This window comes from Panulirus ornatus, chromosome 26 (genome assembly GCF_036320965.1).
Source record: "Panulirus ornatus isolate Po-2019 chromosome 26, ASM3632096v1, whole genome shotgun sequence".
Lineage (NCBI taxonomy): Eukaryota > Metazoa > Arthropoda > Malacostraca > Decapoda > Palinuridae > Panulirus > Panulirus ornatus.
Window position 1 is genome coordinate 11,009,751 of NC_092249.1, and position 20,010 is coordinate 11,029,760.

Below are 20,010 nucleotides of genomic sequence, written 5' to 3' on the forward strand. Positions count from 1 at the left end.
TTTTCACATCTTGGTTACATCCACACACATTTAGGCACCCCACTCTTAGCCTTCGAGGAGGATGAGCACTCCCCGCATGACTCCTTCTTCTGTTTCCCATTTTAGAAAGTTAATATATCCCTGGGGATAGGGGAGAAAGAATACTTCCCACGTATTCCCTGCGTGTCGTAGAAGGCGACTAAAAGGGAAGGGAGCGGGGGGCTGGAAATCCTCCCCTCTCGTTTTTTTTTTTAATTTTCCAAAAGAAGGAACAGAGAAGGGGGCCAGGTGAGGATATTCCCTCAAAGGCCCAGTCCTCTGTTCTTAACGCTACCCCGCTATCGCGGGAAATGGCGAATATTATGAAAAAAAAAAAGAAAAAAAAAATATATATATATATATATATATATATATATATATATATATATATATATATATCCATGGTTGTTTAATTTGTCTATGGATGGGATTGTTAGGAAGGTGAATGCAAGAGTTTTGGAAAAAGCGGCAAGCATGCAGTCTGTTGTGGATGAGAGAGCTTGGGAAGTGAGTCAGTTGTTGTTCGTTGATGATACAGCGCTGGTGGCTGATTCGGGTAAGAAACTGCAGAAGCTGGTGACTGAGTTTGGTAAAGTGTGTGAAAGAAGAAAGCTTAGAGTAAATGTGAATAAGAGCAAGGTTATTAGGTACAGTAGGGTTGAGGGTCATGTCAATTGGGAGATAAGTTTGAATGGAGAAAATCTGGAGGAAGTGAAGTGTTTTAGATATCTGGGAGTGGATTTGGCAGTGGATGGAACCATGGAAGCGGAAGTGAATCATAAGGTGAGGGATAGGGTGAAAGTTCTGGGAGCATAGAAAAATGTGTGGAAGTCGAGAACGTTATCTTGGAAAGCAAAAATGGGCATGTTTGAAGGGATAGTGGTGCTAACATTGTTATATGGTTGCGAGGCGAGTTGTGCAGAGGAAAGTGGAGGTGCTGGAAATGAGATGTCTGAGGACAATATGTGGTGTGAGGTGATTTGATCGAGTAAGTATTGAAAGGGTAAGAGAGATGTGCAGTAATAAAAAGAGTGTGGTTGAGATAGCAGAAGAGGATGTTTTGAAATGGTTTGGTCACATGGAGAGAATGAGTGAGGAAAGATTGACAAGAGGATACATGTGTTAGAGGTGGAGGGAACGAGGAGAAATGGGAGACCAAATTGGAGGTGGAAAGATGGAGTGAAAAGATTTTGAGTGAATGGGGCCTGAACATGCAGGAGAGTGAAAGGCGTGCAAGGAATAGAGTGAATTGGAACAATGTGGTATACCAGGGTCAACGTGCTGTCAATGGATTGATCCAGGGCATGTGAAGCATATGGCGTAAACCATGGAAAGTTTTGTGGGGCCTGGATGTGGAAAGGGAGCTGTGGTTTCAGTGCATTATACATGACAGCTGGAGACTGAGTGTGAACGAATGTGGCCTTTGTTGTCTTTCCTAGCAATACCTCGCACACATTCATGGGAGGAGGTTGTCATTTCATGTGTGGCGGGGTGGCGACGGGAATGAATAAGGGCAGACAGTGTGAATTACGTACATGTGTATATAGGTATATGTCTGTGTGTGTATATATATATGTATACGTTGAGAAGTATAGGTATGTATATGTGCTGTGTGTGGACGTACATGTATATACATGTGTATGTGGGTGGGTTGGGCCATTCTTTCATCTGTTTCCTTGCACTACCTCGCTAACGCGGGAGACAGCGACAGGGTATAATAAATAAATAAATACATTAAAAGTTGTGACAAACAACAAATCAGCCTCCTCTTTCCTCGATTAATTCAACTGCAATCCCATCGACTCTGGTCATCTTGTCACAATTCTGGGTGAGCCATTATTCAACTTGCGTAATGTAATGCTGCATGTTTGTTGTTGCATCTGTGGTGTTAGGGTGTTTTCATGTCTGCCTACGAAGGGACCTTGATGTTATAGTTTGCTGAAGGTAATGGAAGGTCATGTGGGAAGAGACAGGAGGGTTGGAGAAAGAACTGCTCCATGGGGAACTCCATTACAGAGTTTAAGGAGAATTAATTGTGAGTGGATCATGAGAGCTAGGTATGAAACTGTCCAACTATTTTTTGTCATGGTTGAGGGTAGTGTCAAATATCTTTTGTATGAAGGTATGGCTGGGGAACATGGAATGCTTTTTTGATATGTAACTGCTAACACTGCTATGTAGGAAAAGAGTTGTGGTTCGTTAAATTCCTCTAGGATGTGTTGTGTAAGGTGTGGACTAGTTGGGTCTAAAGCCATTTTGTGTGGTGAAAGTGGGATACTTTGCTTTATTCTGTTATGGATCAGTTTTCAAGAGAGTTTCATGAAATTTCACCATGTGTTCCCAGATATGCTTGATAAACCACTTGAAATAATGTTTAAAATGTCACTGGAGAGCACGAAAGCATCATGGGAATGGGAAAAGGAAACATCATACTTATGTATAAGAAGAGACCAGTCTTACTAACAAGTGTGGTGGGTAAGATTCTGGAAAAGATTATTAAAAAGCAAGTGGATGACTTTCTGCAAAGGAGAAATGATCTAAGTGAGGAACAGTAAGGTTTTAGGAAAAGGAGGTCATGTGCAACATATCTCTTAGAGTTCTACAAGACAGTGAGCTCAGTCCAAGAAAGAAGGAGGGAGAATAGGTGGACTGTTTGTAACTGGAATGCCAGAAAGTATGTGACTCTTTACTATATGAGAAGCTTGTTAAAAAGCTGGACAACCAGGCAGGAATAAGGGTGAAATTCTTTCAATGGATAAAGTATCATCTCAGTTGGAAGAAACAGAAGACACATGTTAGAAGAGCCTTTCACAAATGGGTGGAGGTGACCATTGGAGTGCCACAGGTTTTTGTTCTGAAACCATTACATGCAAGGGTAATAAGGGAAGTGAAAAACGAGGAATACTACATAAGCTTACATGAGAACTTAAACAGATTCCAAAGCTGGTTTGAAACATGGCTGATAAAATTCAACTTGAGGAAATATTACATAATGAGGATAAGACAAAGCAAAAGAAAGCCTCAACATGATTGTTATCTAGCAGGAAGTAAACTGCAGGATTCTGTGTGTAAGAAGGACTTGAGACTTTACATCATCTGAAACCTGTCACCAGAGTCCAATAGCAGGAGAATTAGTAACAAAACACACTCTCTTCTGGAAAATATCAGAATAGCTTTCAAGCATATGCATAAGGAAATACTTAGCAAATTATCCGTACCCTACATCAGGCAAAAACTAGAATATGTTTCTCAGGTTTGGTCACTGCACCTAAACAAGCACAAAAAATTAAGAGAGAAGGTTCAGGGGAGGGCTACAAACATGATGCCAAAATTAAGGGGGCTAAGTTAGAGGCATTAAACATGTCCATCTTGAAAGAAAAAAGAGTGAGGAGTGACTTGGTTACAACTAAGTTTTTAAAAATATCAATGACATGGACAGTGAACAGTTCTTCAGATGTTGAGATCAAGAAACTAGAATATATAACATTAAATTGAACAATAAAGTTGTTAAAATGGATGGAAAGATATACTTTTACTGCATAAGAGAGGTAGATGAATGGAACAGAATGACTGATGATATGGTTAATGCAAACAACATACAAAAATTTCAGAGGCTGTACGATAGTAAAGAAAATGTAAAAAAACGGGGTCTCACAAGTGTAATGGGACAACAGGAGGAGGGAAAGCTGGATGATTTGTAGGGCATTATCATCAGTATCATGTCATGTTATGTAGTTGCCCTTGACATATCTAAGGCTTTTGACAGGTTGTGGCATTGGGGTCTCACCTCTAAGCTTCCTTCTTTTGGCTTTCCTCCCTCACTTTGCTCCTTCATATATATAATTTCCTCTCTGGCTGATCTATATCTGGTTGTTGACGGATCAGCCTCCCCCTTTTCTCCATCAACAGTGGTGTCCTTCAAGGTTCTGTCTCCAACACTTTTTCTCCTTCTTTTAATGATTTCCTCTCCACGAATAATCCAAAGCACTCATACGCTGATGACTAAACAGTGAGTTCATCCAAGTCCCTCAATTCTGCATTCTGCTCCCTCTTCTCTCACTTGACACACATCTCATCTTGACACAGCTTCCTCAATAAACTCTGAACCACAATGTTGGTTCACCTTCTCTCTTATGCTCCAGAGAGCTGGCTGCTTGTATGCCCATACCAATAGCTAGACCACACAATACTCGGCAAGTTGATACATCACATGATTACTGTATGGCTATCAGCAACTCAAGGGGGGGCCATTTTGATACCTGCTTCTTTCCCTACACTTTGAAGATTTGAAACCCTCTATCTTCTCATGTCTTTCCCAATAACTATGACCTGGCACATTTCAAAAGACATGTTTTTCCACTTCATAAAAATTCATAGATACTCTCTCTTGTCTTTTCTTTTTTCATTTCATAGTTCTCTTTATATCTCAGTTAAGGCCTGGCCTTGATGTGGACTTAAGTTCATGACTGGAGCCTTCAACATGAAAAAAAAAGTTTCCAGATGACAGTGATTTTCTTGTGTAGCCATGAGTGATTGAAGATGTTTGTAAGTGCTTGGATTGTATCTGGGATAAAGTGGAATTATGTAAAAGTTTTCCATGTTATCAGGACCTATTGCAGGAGAGTTCCATAAGGTTCTAATTGCAATGCTTGAACCTTTGGCAGAAAAGGGTGGGTGGGCAGTTGTCTGTGCATGAATCATTATTATCATTATTATCATACTTTGTTGCTGCCTCCTGCGTTAGGGGGGTAGCACAAGGAAACAGACGAAAGAATGGCCCAACGCAGCCACATACACATGTATATAAATAAACGTCCACACACGCACATATACATACCTATACATCCAAACATATACATATATATATACATATATATATATTTTTTTTCTTTTTCTTTGCTTTGTCACTGTCTCCCGCGTTTGCGAGGTAGCGCAAGGAAACAGACGAAAGAAATGGCCCAACCCCCCCCATACACATGTATATACATACGTCCACACACGCAAATATACATACCTACACAGCTTTCCATGGTTTACCCCAGACGCTTCACATGCCTTGATTCAATCCACTGACAGCACGTCAACCCCGGTATACCACATCGCTCCTATTCACTCTATTCCTTGCCCTCCTTTCACCCTCCTGCATGTTCAGGCCCCGATCACACAAAATCTTTTTCACTCCATCTTTCCACCTCCAATTTGGTCTCCCACTTCTCGTTCCCTCCACCTCCGACACATATATCCTCTTGGTCAATCTTTCCTCACTCATTCTCTCCATGTGCCCAAACCATTTCAAAACACCCTCTTCTGCTCTCTCAGCCACACTCTTTTTGTTTCCACACATCTCTCTTACTCTTACATTACTTACTCGATCAAACCACCTCACACCACATATCGTCCTCAAACATCTCATTTCGAGCACATCCACCCTCCTGCGCACAACTCTATCCATAGCCCACGCCTCGCAACCATACAACATTGTTGGAACCACTATACCTTCAAACATACCCATTTTTGCTTTCCGAGATAATGTTCTCGACTTCCACACATTCTTCAAGGCTCCCAGAATTTTCGCCCCCTCCCCCACCCTATGATCCACTTCCGCTTCCATGGTTCCATCCGCTGCCAGATCCACTCCCAGATATCTAAAACACTTCACTTCCTCCAGTTTTTCTCCATTCAAACTCACCTCCCAATTGACTTGACCCTCAACCCTACTGTACCTAATAACCTTGCTCTTATTCACATTTACTCTTAACTTTCTTCTTTCACACACTTTACCAAACTCAGTCACCAGCTTCTGCAGTTTCTCACATGAATCAGCCACCAGCGCTGTATCATCAGCGAACAACAACTGACTCACTTCCCAAGCTCTCTCATCCACAACAGACTTCATACTTGCCCCTTTTTCCAAAACTCTTGCATTCACCTCACTAACAACCCCATCCATAAACAAATTAAACAACCATGGAGACATCACACACCCCTGCCGCAAACCTACATTCACTGAGAACCAATCACTTTCCTCTCTTCCTACACGTACACATGCCTTACATCCTCGATAAAAACTTTTCACTGCTTCTAACAACTTGCCTCCCACACCATATATTCTTAATACCTTCCACAGAGCATCTCTATCAACTCTATCATATGCCTTCTCCAGATCCATAAATGCTACATACAAATCCATTTGCTTTTCTAAGTATTTCTCACATACATTCTTCAAAGCAAACACCTGATCCACACATCCTCTACCACTTCTGAAACAACACTGCTCTTCCCCAATCTGATGCTCTGGGAATACCTGGTTTAAAAAGCGAGATATACATAAGTATACTTATGTAAGTAGGAGAGATGGCCAGAGAGCGTTATTGGATTACGTGTTAATTGACAGGCGCGCGAAAGAGAGACTTTTGGATGTTAATGTGCTGAGAGGTGCAACTGGAGGGATGTCTGATCATTATCTTGTGGAGGCTAAGGTGAAGATTTGTATGGGTTTTCAGAAAAGAAGAGTAAATGTTGGGGTGAAGAGGGTGGTGAGAGTAAGTGAGCTTGGGAAGGAGACTTGTGTGAGGAAGTACCAGGAGAGACTGAGTACAGAATGGAAAAACGTGAGAACAATGGAAGTAAGGGGAGTGGGGGAGGAATGGGATGTATTTAGGGAATCAGTGATGGATTGCGCAAAAGATGCTTGTGGCATGAGAAGAGTGGGAGGTGGGTTGATTAGAAAGGGTAGTGAGTGGTGGGATGAAGTAAGAGTATTAGTGAAAGAGAAGAGAGAGGCATTTGGACAATTTTTGCAGGGAAAAAATGCAATTGAGTGGGAGATGTATAAAAGAAAGAGACAGGAGGTCAAGAGAAAGGTGCAAGAGGTGAAAAAAAGGGCAAATGAGAGTTGGGGTGAGAGAGTATCATTAAATTTTAGGGAGAATAAAAAGATGTTCTGGAAGGAGGTAAATAAAGTGCATAAGACAAGGGAGCAAATGGGAAGTTCAGTGAAGGGCGCGAATGGGGAGGTGATAACAAGTAGTGGTGATGTGAGAAGGAGATGGAGTGAGTATTTTGAAGGTTTGTTGAATGTGTTTGATGATAGAGTGGCAGATATAGGGTGTTTTGGTCGAGGTGGTGTGCAAAGTGAGAGGGTTAGGGAAAATGATTTGGTAAACAGAGAAGAGGTAGTAAAAGCTTTGCGGAATATGAAAGCCGGCAAGGCAGCAGGTTTGGATGGTATTGCAGTGGAATTTATTAAAAAAGGGGGTGACTGTATTGTTGACTGGTTGGTAAGGTTATTTAATGTATGTATGACTCATGGTGAGGCGCCTGAGGATTGGCGGAATGCGTGCATAGTGCCATTGTACAAAGGCAAAGGGGATAAGAGTGAGTGCTCAAATTACAGAGGTATAAGTTTGTTGAGTATTCCTGGTAAATTATATGGGAGGGTATTGATCGAGAGGGTGAAGGCATGTACAGAGCATCAGATTGGGGAAGAGCAGTGCGGTTTCAGAAGTGGTAGAGGATGTGTGGATCAGGTGTTTGCTTTGAAGAATGTATGTGAGAAATACTTAGAAAAGCAAATGGATTTGTATGTAGCATTTATGGATCTGGAGAAGGCATATGATAGAGTTGATAGAGATGCTCTGTGGAAGGTATTAAGAATATATGGTGTGGGAGGCAAGTTGTTAGAAGCAGTGAAAAGTTTTTATCGAGGATGTAAGGCATGTGTACGTGTAGGAAGAGAGGAAAGTGATTGGTTCTCAGTGAATGTAGGTTTGCGGCAGGGGTGTGTGATGTCTCCATGGTTGTTTAATTTGTTTATGGATGGGGTTGTAAGGGAGGTAAATGCAAGAGTCCTGGAAAGAGGGGCAAGTATGAAGTCTGTTGGGGATGAGAGAGCTTGGGAAGTGAGTCAGTTGTTGTTCGCTGATGATACAGCGCTGGTGGCTGATTCATGTGAGAAACTGCAGAAGCTGGTGACTGAGTTTGGTAAAGTGTGTGGAAGAAGAAAGTTGAGAGTAAATGTGAATAAGAGCAAGGTTATTAGGTACAGTAGGGGTGAGGGTCAAGTCAATTGGGAGGTGAGTTTGAATGGAGAAAAACTGGAGGAAGTGAAGTGTTTTAGATATCTGGGAGTGGATCTGTCAGCGGATGGAACCATGGAAGCGGAAGTGGATCATAGGGTGGGGGAGGGGGCGAAAATTTTGGGAGCCTTGAAAAATGTGTGGAAGTCGAGAACATTATCTCGGAAAGCGAAAATGGGTATGTTTGAGGGAATAGTGGTTCCAACAATGTTGTATGGTTGCGAGGCGTGGGCTATGGATAGAGATGTGCGCAGGAGGATGGATGTGCTGGAAATGAGATGTTTGAGGACAATGTGTGGTGTGAGGTGGTTTGATCGAGTAAGTAACGTAAGGGTAAGAGAGATGTGTGGAAATAAAAAGAGCGTGGTTGAGAGAGCAGAAGAGGGTGTTTTGAAATGGTTTGGGCACATGGAGAGAATGAGTGAGGAGAGATTGACCAAGAGGATATATGTGTCGGAGGTGGAGGGAACGAGGAGAAGAGGGAGACCAAATTGGAGGTGGAAAGATGGAGTGAAAAAGATTTTGTGTGATCGGGGCCTGAACATGCAGGAGGGTGAAAGGAGGGCAAGGAATAGAGTGAATTGGAGTCATGTGGTATACAGGGGTTGACGTGCTGTCAGTGGATTGAATCAAGGCATGTGAAGCGTCTGGGGTAAACCATGGAAAGCTGTGTAGGTATGTATATTTGCGTGTGTGGACGTGTGTATGTACATGTGTATGGGGGGGGGGGTTGGGCCATTTCTTTCGTCTGTTTCCTTGCGCTACCTCGCAAACGCGGGAGACAGCGACAAAGTATAAAAAAAAAAAAAAAAAAAATATATATATATATATATATATATATATATATATATATATATATATATGTCTTTGCGTGTGGAACTCCACCCTGTCACGTGTCAAAGACGATGAGTCTCCATTCTCCACCGGATCTTGTCCATTCAATAAATCTACTCGCAATGCTTAATCAAGGTGTTGAGGAATTCTGGTCACTCGTGTAAACGTATCATTGTTGTGATATAGTGAGGAATGGAGAATCCTGAAACGCCAATAGTGCTCAACGGATGAGCTTCACGCTCCTGTGGTACGCTATTGAAACTAGGAGTCGTGGATATGGCTTCAGCTTCAACGGTCAAGGGAGAAATAAGGGTTGTGATCAGGTCTGTACGAACTCAAGTGAACTCGGTGCAGTTGTGTTGCTAAAATGCACCTGAGGGACGTGTAATCTCGGGAGGCGAGAGGCATCGGTGGCAAAGTTGGAGCAGCAGCAGCAGCTTCTCACAGAACTGTAGGATGAGGGGCCACGTGATGGTTGGAGAGATTCGGGAGAACCGCTGTATCAACTCGACTCTGCACCTCCTCTACCTCCCCCAGTTGTGTGGTGGACAAGGGAGGAAGATCAAGAGGGGAGAGCATCGGAAAGTTGAGTGAGCAACAAGGGCCGGACCACGCGATGCTGACGTCTGGGATGTCGCCACGGCTGCTGATGGGGCGTCTCCGGAGTGGTCGACCGGATGACCTCCACGTTGGTGTTGACCGGATCGCTGACCTTGCTGGAGACGCGTGGATGTGATGACAACACTCCACGGCGGAGGCGCTGTGTTCCCTTGCAAGTGACACAGTGTCAGCAATGCAATAAAGACGTATCTTTACTGCCTGGAGATACGGGTGATGGAGAACGTAGTCGGCTGTGGATTCCGCCCTTAACGTCCAGTAGAACGAGCGCCAAGACAGTCAGTGGCACGTGCATCCTCTACAGTGACACATGCATTCTCTACAGCTGCATCTACATTCCTACCAAGACATACACATCATCTACAGAAAGTGAACTACGCGGGAAACGGCGATCAAATTTAAAGAGGGAAGTCAGCACCACAAGTAAAGCATCCTCCTCGAAGGCTCAGAGTGGGGTGCCTAAATGTGTGTGGATGTAACCAAGATGTGAAGACCCTTACTGGAAAAACAATCACTCTTGAAGTAGAACATTCAGACACAATTGAAAATGTGAAGGAAAATAGTGAAATTGGAGAAAAATGTAGCTTAGACATTGAAGCTTATTGATACAGTGGTTAAATTGATGAGAACTGCTATTGACGTTTGTGTAAATAAATTATACATTTCCTTTTTTCCATAGCCAGAGGTTGAACCATTATGTGACATTCTTTTTTTTTCATTCATTTCAAGCTTGTGCTACCTCGCAAACGCGGGAGACAGCGACAAAGTATAATAAAAAAAAAAAAATATTCAAGCTAGAAGTTTGTTTTCTAAATTGTTTCTTACATTTCTCATATGTATATATATGTATGTGTGTGAGTGTGTATATGTGCGTATGTATGTGTATGTGTGTGTATGTGTATATGTATATATATATGTATATTATCCCTGGGGGTAGGGGTGAAAGAATACTTCCCACGTATTCCTCGCGTGTCGTAGAAAGCGACTAGAGGGGACGGGAGCGGGGGGCCAGAAATCCTCCCCTCCTTGTATTAACTTTCTAAAATGGGAAACAGAAGAAGGAGTCACGCGGGGAGTGCTCATCCTCCTCGAAGGCTCAGAGTGGGGTGCCTAAATGTGTGTGGATGTAACCAAGATGTGAAAAAAGGAGAGATAGGTAGTATGTTTGAGGAAAGGAACCTGGATGTTTTGGCTCTGAGTGAAACGAAGCTCAAGGGTAAAGGGGAAGAGTGGTTTGGGAATGTCTGGGGAGTAAAGTCAGGGGTTAGTGAGAGGACAAGAGCAAGGGAAGGAGTAGCAATACTCCTGAAACAGGAGTTGTGGGAGTATGTGATAGAGTGTAAGAAAGTAAATTCTCGATTAATATGGGTAAAACTGAAAGTTGATGGAGAGAGGTGGGTGATTATTGGTGCATATGCACCTGGGCATGAGAAGAAAGATCAAGAGAGGCAAGTGTTTTGGGAGCAGCTGAATGAGTGTGTTAGTGGTTTTGATGCACGAGACCGGGTCATAGTGATGGGTGATTTGAATGCAAAGGTGAGTAATGTGGCAGTTGAGGGAATAATTGGTATACATGGGGTGTTCAGTGTTGTAAATGGAAATGGTGAGGAGCTTGTAGATTTATGTGCTGAAAAAGGACTGATGATTGGGAATACCTGGTTTAAAAAGCGAGATATACATAAGTATACTTATGTAAGTAGGAGAGATGGCCAGAGAGCGTTATTGGATTACGTGTTAATTGACAGGCGTGCGAAAGAGAGACTTTTGGATGTTAATGTGCTGAGAGGTGCAACTGGAGGGATGTCTGATCATTATCTTGTGGAGGCTAAGGTGAAGATTTGTATGGGTTTTCAGAAAAGAAGAGTGAATGTTGGGGTGAAGAGGGTGGTGAGAGTAAGTGAGCTTGAGAAGGAGATCTGTGTGAGGAAGTACCAGGAGAGACTGAGTACAGAATGGAAAAAGGTGAGAACAATGGAAGTAAGGGGAGTGGGGGAGGAATGGGATGTATTTAGGGAATCAGTGATGGATTGCGCAAAAGATGCTTGTGGCATGAGAAGAGTGGGAGGTGGGTTGATTAGAAAGGGTAGTGAGTGGTGGGATGAAGAAGTAAGAGTATTAGTGAAAGAGAAGAGAGAGGCATTTGGACGATTTTTGCAGGGAAAAAATGCAATTGAGTGGGAGATGTATAAAAGAAAGAGACAGGAGGTAAAGAGAAAGGTGCAAGAGGTGAAAAAAAGGGCAAATGAGAGTTGGGGTGAGAGAGTATCATTAAATTTTAGGGAGAATAAAAAGATGTTCTGGAAGGAGGTAAATAAAGTGCGTAAGACAAGGGAGCAAATGGGAACTTCAGTGAAGGGCGCAAATGGGGAGGTGATAACAAGTAGTGGTGATGTGAGAAGGAGATGGAGTGAGCATTTTGAAGGTTTGTTGAATGTGTTTGATGATAGAGTGGCAGATATAGGTTGTTTTGGTCATGGCGGTGTGCAAAGTGAGAGGGTTAGGGAAAATGATTTGGTAAACAGAGAAGAGGTAGTGAAAGCTTTGCGGAAGATGAAAGCCAGCAAGGCAGCAGGTTTGGATGGTATTGCAGTGGAATTTATTAAAAAAGGGGGTGACTGTATTGTTGACTGGTTGGTAAGGTTATTTAATGTATGTATGACTCATGGTGAGGTGCCTGAGGATTGGCGGAATGCGTGCATAGTGCCATTGTACAAAGGCAAAGGGGATAAGAGTGAGTGCTCAAATTACAGAGGTATAAGTTTGTTGAGTATTCCTGGTAAATTATATGGGAGGGTATTGATTGAGAGGGTGAAGGCATGTACAGAGCATCAGATTGGGGAAGAGCAGTGTGGTTTCAGAAGTGGTAGAGGATGTGTGGATCAGGTGTTTGCTTTGAAGAATGTATGTGAGAAATACTTAGAAAAGCAAATGGATTTGTATGTAGCATTTATGGATCTGGAGAAGGCATATGATAGAGTTGATAGAGATGCTCTGTGGAAGGTATTAAGAATATATGGTGTGGGAGGCAAGTTGTTAGAAGCAGTGAAAAGTTTTTATCGAGGATGTAAGGCATGTGTACGTGTAGGAAGAGAGGAAAGTGATTGGTTCTCAGTGAATGTAGGTTTGCGCAGGGGTGTGTGATGTCTCCATGGTTGTTTAATATCTTTATGGATGGGGTTGTTAGGGAGGTAAATGCAAGCGTTTTGGAAAGAGGGGCAAGTATGAAGTCTGTTGGGGATTTGAGAGCTTGGGAAGTGAGTCAGTTGTTGTTCGCTGATGATACAGCGCTGGTGGCTGATTCATGTGAGAAACTGCAGAAGCTGGTGACTGAGTTTGGAAAAGTGTGTGGAAGAAGAAAGTTAAGAGTAAATGTGAATAAGAGCAAGGTTATTAGGTACAGTAGGGTTGAGGGTCAAGTCAATTGGGAGGTGAGTTTGAATGGAGAAAAACTGGAGGAAGTGAAGCGTTTTAGATATCTGGGAGTGGATCTGGCAGCGGATGGAACCATGGAAGCGGAAGTGGATCATAGGGTGGGGGAGGGGGCGAAAATCCTGGGGGCCTTGAAGAATGTGTGGAAGTCGAGAACATTATCTCGGAAAGCAAAAATGGGTATGTTTGAAGGAATAGGTGTTCCAACAATGTTGTATGGTTGCAAGGCGTGGGCTATGGATAGAGTTGTGCGCAGGAGGATGGATGTGCTGGAAATGAGATGTTTGAGGACAATGTGTGGTGTGAGGTGGTTTGATCGAGTAAGTAACGTAAGGGTAAGAGAGATGTGTGGAAATAAAAAGAGCGTGGTTGAGAGAGCAGAAGAGGGTGTTTTGAAGTGGTTTGGGCACATGGAGAGAATGAGTGAGGAAAGATTGACCAAGAGGATATATGTGTCAGAGGTGGAGGGAACGAGGAGAAGTGGGAGACCAAATTGGAGGTGGAAAGATGGAGTGAAAAAGATTTTGTGTGATCGGGGCCTGAACATGCAGGAGGATGAAAGGAGGGCAGGGAATAGAGTGAACTGGATCGATGTGGTATACCGGGGTTGACCGTGCTGTCAGTGGGTTGAATCGGGGCATGTGAAGCATCTGGGGTAAACCTTGGAAAGCTGTGTAGGTATGTATATTTGCGTGTGTGGACGTATGTATATACATGTGTATAGGGGTGGGTTGGGCCATTTCTTTCGTCTGTTTCCTTGCGCTACCTCGCAAACGCGGGAGACAGCGACAAAGCAAGAAAAAAAAATGATTCATGGTGAGGTGCCTGAGGATTGTGGGAATGCTTGCATAGTGCCATTGTACAAAGGCAAAGGGGATAAGAGTGAGTGCTCAAATTACAGAGGTATAAGTTTGTTGAGTATTCCTGGTAAATTATATGGGAGGGTATTGACTGAGAGGGTGAAGGCATGTACAGAGCATCAGATTGGGGAAGAGCAGTGTGGTTTCAGAAGTGGTAGAGGATGTGTGGATCAGGTGTTTGCTTTGAAGAATGTATGTGAGAAATACTTAGAAAAACAAATGGATTTGTATGTAGCATTTATGGATCTGGAGAAGGCATATGATAGAGTTGATAGCGATGCTCTGTGGAAGGTTTTAAGAATATATGGTGTGGGAGGGAAGTTGTTAGAAGCAGTGAAAAGTTTTTATCGAGGATGTAAGGCATGTGTACGTGTAGGAAGAGAGGAAAGTGATTGGTTCTCAGTGAATGTAGGTTTGCGGCAGGGGTGTGTGATGTCTCTGTGGTTGTTTAATTTGTTTATGGATGGGGTTGTTAGGGAGGTGAATGCAAGAGTTTTGGAAAGAGGGGCAAGTATGCAGTCTGTTGTGGATGAGAGAGCTTGGGAAGTGAGTCAGTTGTTGTTCGCTGATGATACAGCGCTGGTGGCTGATTCATGTAAGAAACTGCAGAAGCTGGTGACTGAGTTTGGTAAAGTGTGTGAAAGAAGAAAGTTAAGAGTAAATGTGAATAAGAGCAAGGTTATTAGGTACAGTAGGGTTGAGGGTCAAGTCAATTGGGAGGTAAGTTTGAATGGAGAAAAACTGGAGGAAGTGAAGTGTTTTAGATATCTGGGAGTGGATCTGGCAGCGGATGGAACCATGGAAGCGGAAGTGAATCATAGGGTGGGGGAGGGGGCGAAAATTCTGGGAGCCTTGAAGAATGTGTGGAAGTCGAGAACATTATCTCGGTAAGCAAAAATGGGTATGTTTGAAGGAATAGTGGTTCCAACGATGTTGTATGGTTTTGTTGTATGGTTGCGAGGCGTGGGCTATGGATCGAGTTGTGCGCAGGAGGGTGGATGTGCTCGAAATGAGATGTTTGAGGACAATATAAGGTGTGACGTGGTTTGATCGAGTAAGTAATGTAAGGGTAAGAGAGATGTGTGGAAATAAAAAGAGTGTGGCTGAGAGAGCAGAAGAGCGTGTTTTGAAATGGTTTGGCCACATGGAGAGAATGAGTGAGGAAATATTGACCAAGAGGATATATGTGTCAGAGGTGGAGGGAATGAGGAGAAGTGGGAGACCAAATTGGAGGTGGAAAGATGGAGTGAAAAAGATTTTGAGTGATCGGGGCCTGAACATGCAGGAAGGTGAAAGGCGTGCAAGGAATAGAGTGAATTGGAACGATGAGGTATACCGGGGTCGACGTGCTGTCAATGGATTGAACCAGGGCATGTGAAGCGTTTGGGGTAAACCATGGAAAGTTGTGTGGGGCCTGGATGTGGAAAGGGAGCTGTGGTTTTGGTGCATTATTACATGACAGCTAGAGACTGAGTGTGAACAAATGGGGCCTTTGTTGTCTTTTCCTAGCACTACCTCGCACACATGAGGGGGAGGGGGTTGTTATTCCATGTGTGGCGAGGTGGCGATGGGAACAAATAAAGGCAGACAGTATGAATTATGTACATGTGTATATATGTATATGTCTGTGTGTGTATATATATGTGTACATTGAGATGTATAGGTATGTATATTTGCGTGTGTGGACGTGTATGTATCTACATGTGTATGTGGGTGGGTTGGGCCATTCTTTCGTCTGTTTCCTTGCGCTACCTTGCTAACGCGTGAGACAGCGACAAAGCAAAATAAATTAATAAAATAAATGTGCATGTGTGGGTGTTTATGTATATGCATGTGTATGTGGGTGAAAAACCTGTGTTTTGAAATCTGCCAGGTCATAGTTATGAGGAAGGACATGAGAAGGCAGAGTCCTAAAGCTTTGATGGGTAGGGAAAGAATCAGGTATCAAAACAGCCCACCCTTGAGTTGCTGATAGCCACATTGTAATTATGTGACTCAGCAGCTTGCCAAGCAGTGCATGGTCTAGCTAGTGGTGTGGGCACACTTGCAGCTAGCTCTCGGAAGCAAAAACTAAGGTAATACCAGTAAAGGAAGGAAAGTGAACCAACACTGCAGTGCCAAGCAAGGGGTCAAGTTTGGAAGCTAGCCTGGGACAGTTTATGAGTTGGACCACTTTTGACTAAACTCCATCAAGTAAGAATGCACAGCTAGAACTATCCCAGACGTAAAAGCAGTACTCCATATGAGGACAAATCAGTCCTTTGTATAAACACAGCACTTGTTCATAAGAAAAGAAGTTCCGACAACTAAACAGGACACTCAGTTTCTTACAGGCAGAATCAGCTATTCCTGTAATGTGAGGTTTCCATGAAAAAGTGCATGTTACAGTAATAACAAGTATGTTCATCAAGAGGTGGAATTATAGGACTGTCAAAGGAGAGACAAGAGGTGAGTGGAGTTTTCAACAGAGAGATGAGATGAAACTGGGTCTTGATGGCATTAAACTTAACAAGATTTTGTATAACCCATCGAGATATCCCATCCAAATCTGAGTTTATTGAGGAAGCTGTGTCAAGATGAGATGCACATTGAGTGAGAGAGGAGGGAGCAGAATTGAAGGATGTGGATGAATGCAGCATTGAGTCATCAGCATAAGAGTGCATTTCATTATTTGTGGAGGGGAGGAAATCTTTGAAAAAAAGAAGAAAAAGTGTAAGGGACAGGACAGAGCCTTGAGAGACACCACTGCTGATGGTAATAAAAAGGAAGAGGCTGATCCATCAACAATCACAAAGGCAGATCAGCCAGAAAGGAAGCAAAGTGAAGGAGGGAAATCAAAAGAGAGGAGCTTAGAGATGACACCCCAGTGCCACAACCTGTCAAGTATTTCATTTTTAATGCATCTATCCTCTTCCCACTTTTTGCATTCTGGGCCCATGACTAACATCCATACAGTACTGCCAGAGGTACTGTATTTTCTGTTGTAACCACCTGTGCCTTAACAGCCCCTTACCTCTCCTTTAACACTCTCTTCAATGCACCTAGGATCTTAGCCCTCTTTTCTGACTTATGACTCACTTCAGCCTCCATGGTTCCATCTACTACCATGTCCACTTCACTTTCCCATACCCCTAAAACTCTCCATTACTCACAGATTTCCTCATTCAGACTCACACTCAAACTAGCCAGTCTCCTACCCTACCACACTTATCAACTTAATGATACACTCTCCCAAACTCAAACACAAACTTCTGGAGATTCTCTTTAAAGTCTGCCACCAGAGCCATGTCATCTGCAAACAACAGCTGTTTCACCTCTAAGGCCATCCCATTCTGATCATATTTCAAATCCATCCCTTGCTCCAAAACCCTTGCACTTACCTTCCTCATCAATATGTCCACATACAGATTACGCAGCCATAGTGGTATCACATATCCCTCATGCAGACCAACTTTTACTTGCGAGGACTGACCCTCCTTCCTTCTTACTCACATATACACCTCACTCTTCTAATGAAATCTCACTGGATTCAGTAGCTTTCCTCCCATATCATATACTTGCATCACCTTTCACAAGGCATCTCTGTCAGCTCTATCATATGCTTTCTCTAAGTCCATCAGTGCCACATATAAATCCTCTTCTTTCCTGAAATATTTCTCAAAGTTTTAAAAGCAAACACTTGGTCCACAAATCTTCTATCTCTCCTAGAGCCACACTGTTCTTCCCAGTCTGAGACTTTTTGCATGCCATTATCATCTCAATCATCCCTCTCATTCACCTTAGCTGGTATACATAATAGACCCATAACTCTGTAGTTCAAGCATTTAATTTTGTTCCCCATGTCTTTATATAAGGACAATATTCATGCATCCTGCTAGTCCTCAGACACTTTACCTTGGGCCATGCATGCATTGAAAAGCCTATCTAATCAATCAACATATCAACTTTTTTAAGAAACTTAATTGCAGTCCCATCCTTAAAGAAGGCTTTTACCACCTTTTCTCTTTCACAAAACCATTTGCCGTGATTCTATATCTTCACATACCAACTCATCTAAATCTTACCACATCCACCATCCTATCATCTGAAACATTTGAGAGTACCTAACAACACTCATTCCACCTTTTTCACCTTTTCTTTACCTGCTAACTCATTTGCTTCTCTCTCTGTCACTCCCATTTCTTATCTTGTTCTTGGCACACTAATTAATTCACTGCAAAATATTTTGCAATTCTAACTGGGGTTTACCAATACTCTCTCACACTCTCTCATTTATACGCTTTCTCAGCTCGTTCTTTTACCATTTTTGCATAATTTGCAGCCATAAAACCAACTTCTCATAAGCTGAACCTCATCTGTCTATTTCCTCAACTAATACCTCTAAAACCCAACTGACTAAGGGTACCTCTATTCTCTTATTTTCTAATCTCTAGCTATAATCTATACTATAGTATTCCTGACCCCTCGTCATTGACCAGTACCTTAAATACACAGCAGTCTAAAAGACTGTGTCATACTTACCGAGAGAAGAGGATGACGAGAAGTTATTTGGGTTGGAGCTATGCTGAAAGCACATAAATTGCTTCCAACAAGTCCCCCCGCCTCAACTGTTAATACCGGAAAAATATCACCAGCACTCAGGTCCCACACATGCAACCTGTAACATAAAAAGAAACTGGAGGAAATAATGAAGAAGTCATCCTTTATATCTTGGTGAGTTGCATAATAAAGATTAAGTTGTAGAGTTTTCCCTGTTAAAGATATTGTACTAAATCTTACATTGTAACTGAACAGTGCATTCTCCAGCCGGGATTGGAATCTGCATCAATATGTTATGGGATAAAATGATAACTGCAACCTTTTTTTTTTGCTGATGATCATTTGGATCATCAACATAAGAAATACAGTTGAAGTGCATCATTTTTAACAACTGTTTCCATGGATGTATTCTGTCATCTGTGTTTCAGAAATGTTCATGTAATGGGATTACAGTGTCTGAAAAAACCACCTCTGTATATTTTCAAAGGCAATACACAGCTAAGATCCATTGTATGCAAAAGCATGTGACGCTCTCAAGGAGAAATCACTGACATTCTAGTTGCTGAAACTAGTGCTTCTAATGGTGTGAGCACCAGCAACCCATCTCACTGTGCTTCAGGCTATCTTTAGGAAAGGATGTTCTTTCTTTACTCCTGGCTGCCACTTCATTTTGGGAATTTCAATTCTGGGCAGTGTATTTCTTCCAACTGTGCTTCAAGATGGTTAGCACTTAGAGAGCCTGAATCCTGTGTGAAGACAAAAAAATGAGGGTTTACATGAGATTTATAGGTGCTTAGAATTCACTATCAGGCAGCTGCTCGCCAAACCCCTGCTTATGAAGGAAGAGAAACACTAATGACTTATTTGCAAAGATATATGAGGATTAGAATGAGCAAGAGTGGAGTAAGGTGAAGTTTTCCAATGAAAGTTTCCTTCAAGTGTGTGTAGTCAAGGCAGGAGAGGGAGAGGAGGCCAGATAATGCCAGTCAGTATGACTCATTTCACAGAAGACAGTAAAACATTCAGATGATATAATGACCTGGAGTAGCTTTAGTGGTGCAATAGGTTAGGGAGGGCTGTACCTAAAAACACTACAGTCGATGGACAGCAAACCATCTGCTTCCTTTTTATGAGGTTCATGGTTCTGGTTACTTTATGCAGGATAGTGCCCCCTGCCATACAACTTAAAAAGGTGAAGAACTAGTTAACAGAGCAACAGAAAATATTCAACCACTGGAGTGGCCTAGGAAACCCCCAGACCTTAACCCAATCGAGAAATGCTGGAGCCAGATGAAAGTTTAGCTTACTTTCTGCAACACCTCATCAGTGTCTAATCATATTCAGGAGAACAAGACCCTAAGGACTCAAAATATGGACCTAAATTTAGGAACCTTCCCAATTCCATGCCCATAAGGCTGCAGATGGTAATTAAAGATGTAAAAGAGATGAAAAAGTACTAAAATATAAGTTTGATATTGCCTTTAAAAATATATGGGGGCAGACAAGTTCTGTGTGAACACTGTATGTAGCATGAACTCATGTCAAATAATGTAGGTGTGCACAATAGTTTCAACACTCCTAACAAAATTTTAACAAATGAATATAGACAAAGGTACCAATGAAAAGTTAGGAAA

The 20,010-nt window shown here is 42.5% G+C and overlaps 1 protein-coding gene across 2 annotated transcripts in view; it reads right to left on the minus strand.

The window, feature by feature from the left end:
• Positions 1–20,010, minus strand: part of LOC139757449 (uncharacterized) — a 652,064-nt gene that overhangs the window by 62,322 nt on the left and 569,732 nt on the right. The window contains exon 17 of one of the 2 annotated variants that reach the window (XM_071677974.1): positions 18,359–18,512. In XM_071677974.1, the coding sequence (XP_071534075.1) occupies positions 18,359–18,512 (154 nt within the window). The remainder of the gene's footprint in view (positions 1–18,358; positions 18,513–20,010) is intronic. The other variant, XM_071677975.1, reaches the window with a different exon arrangement.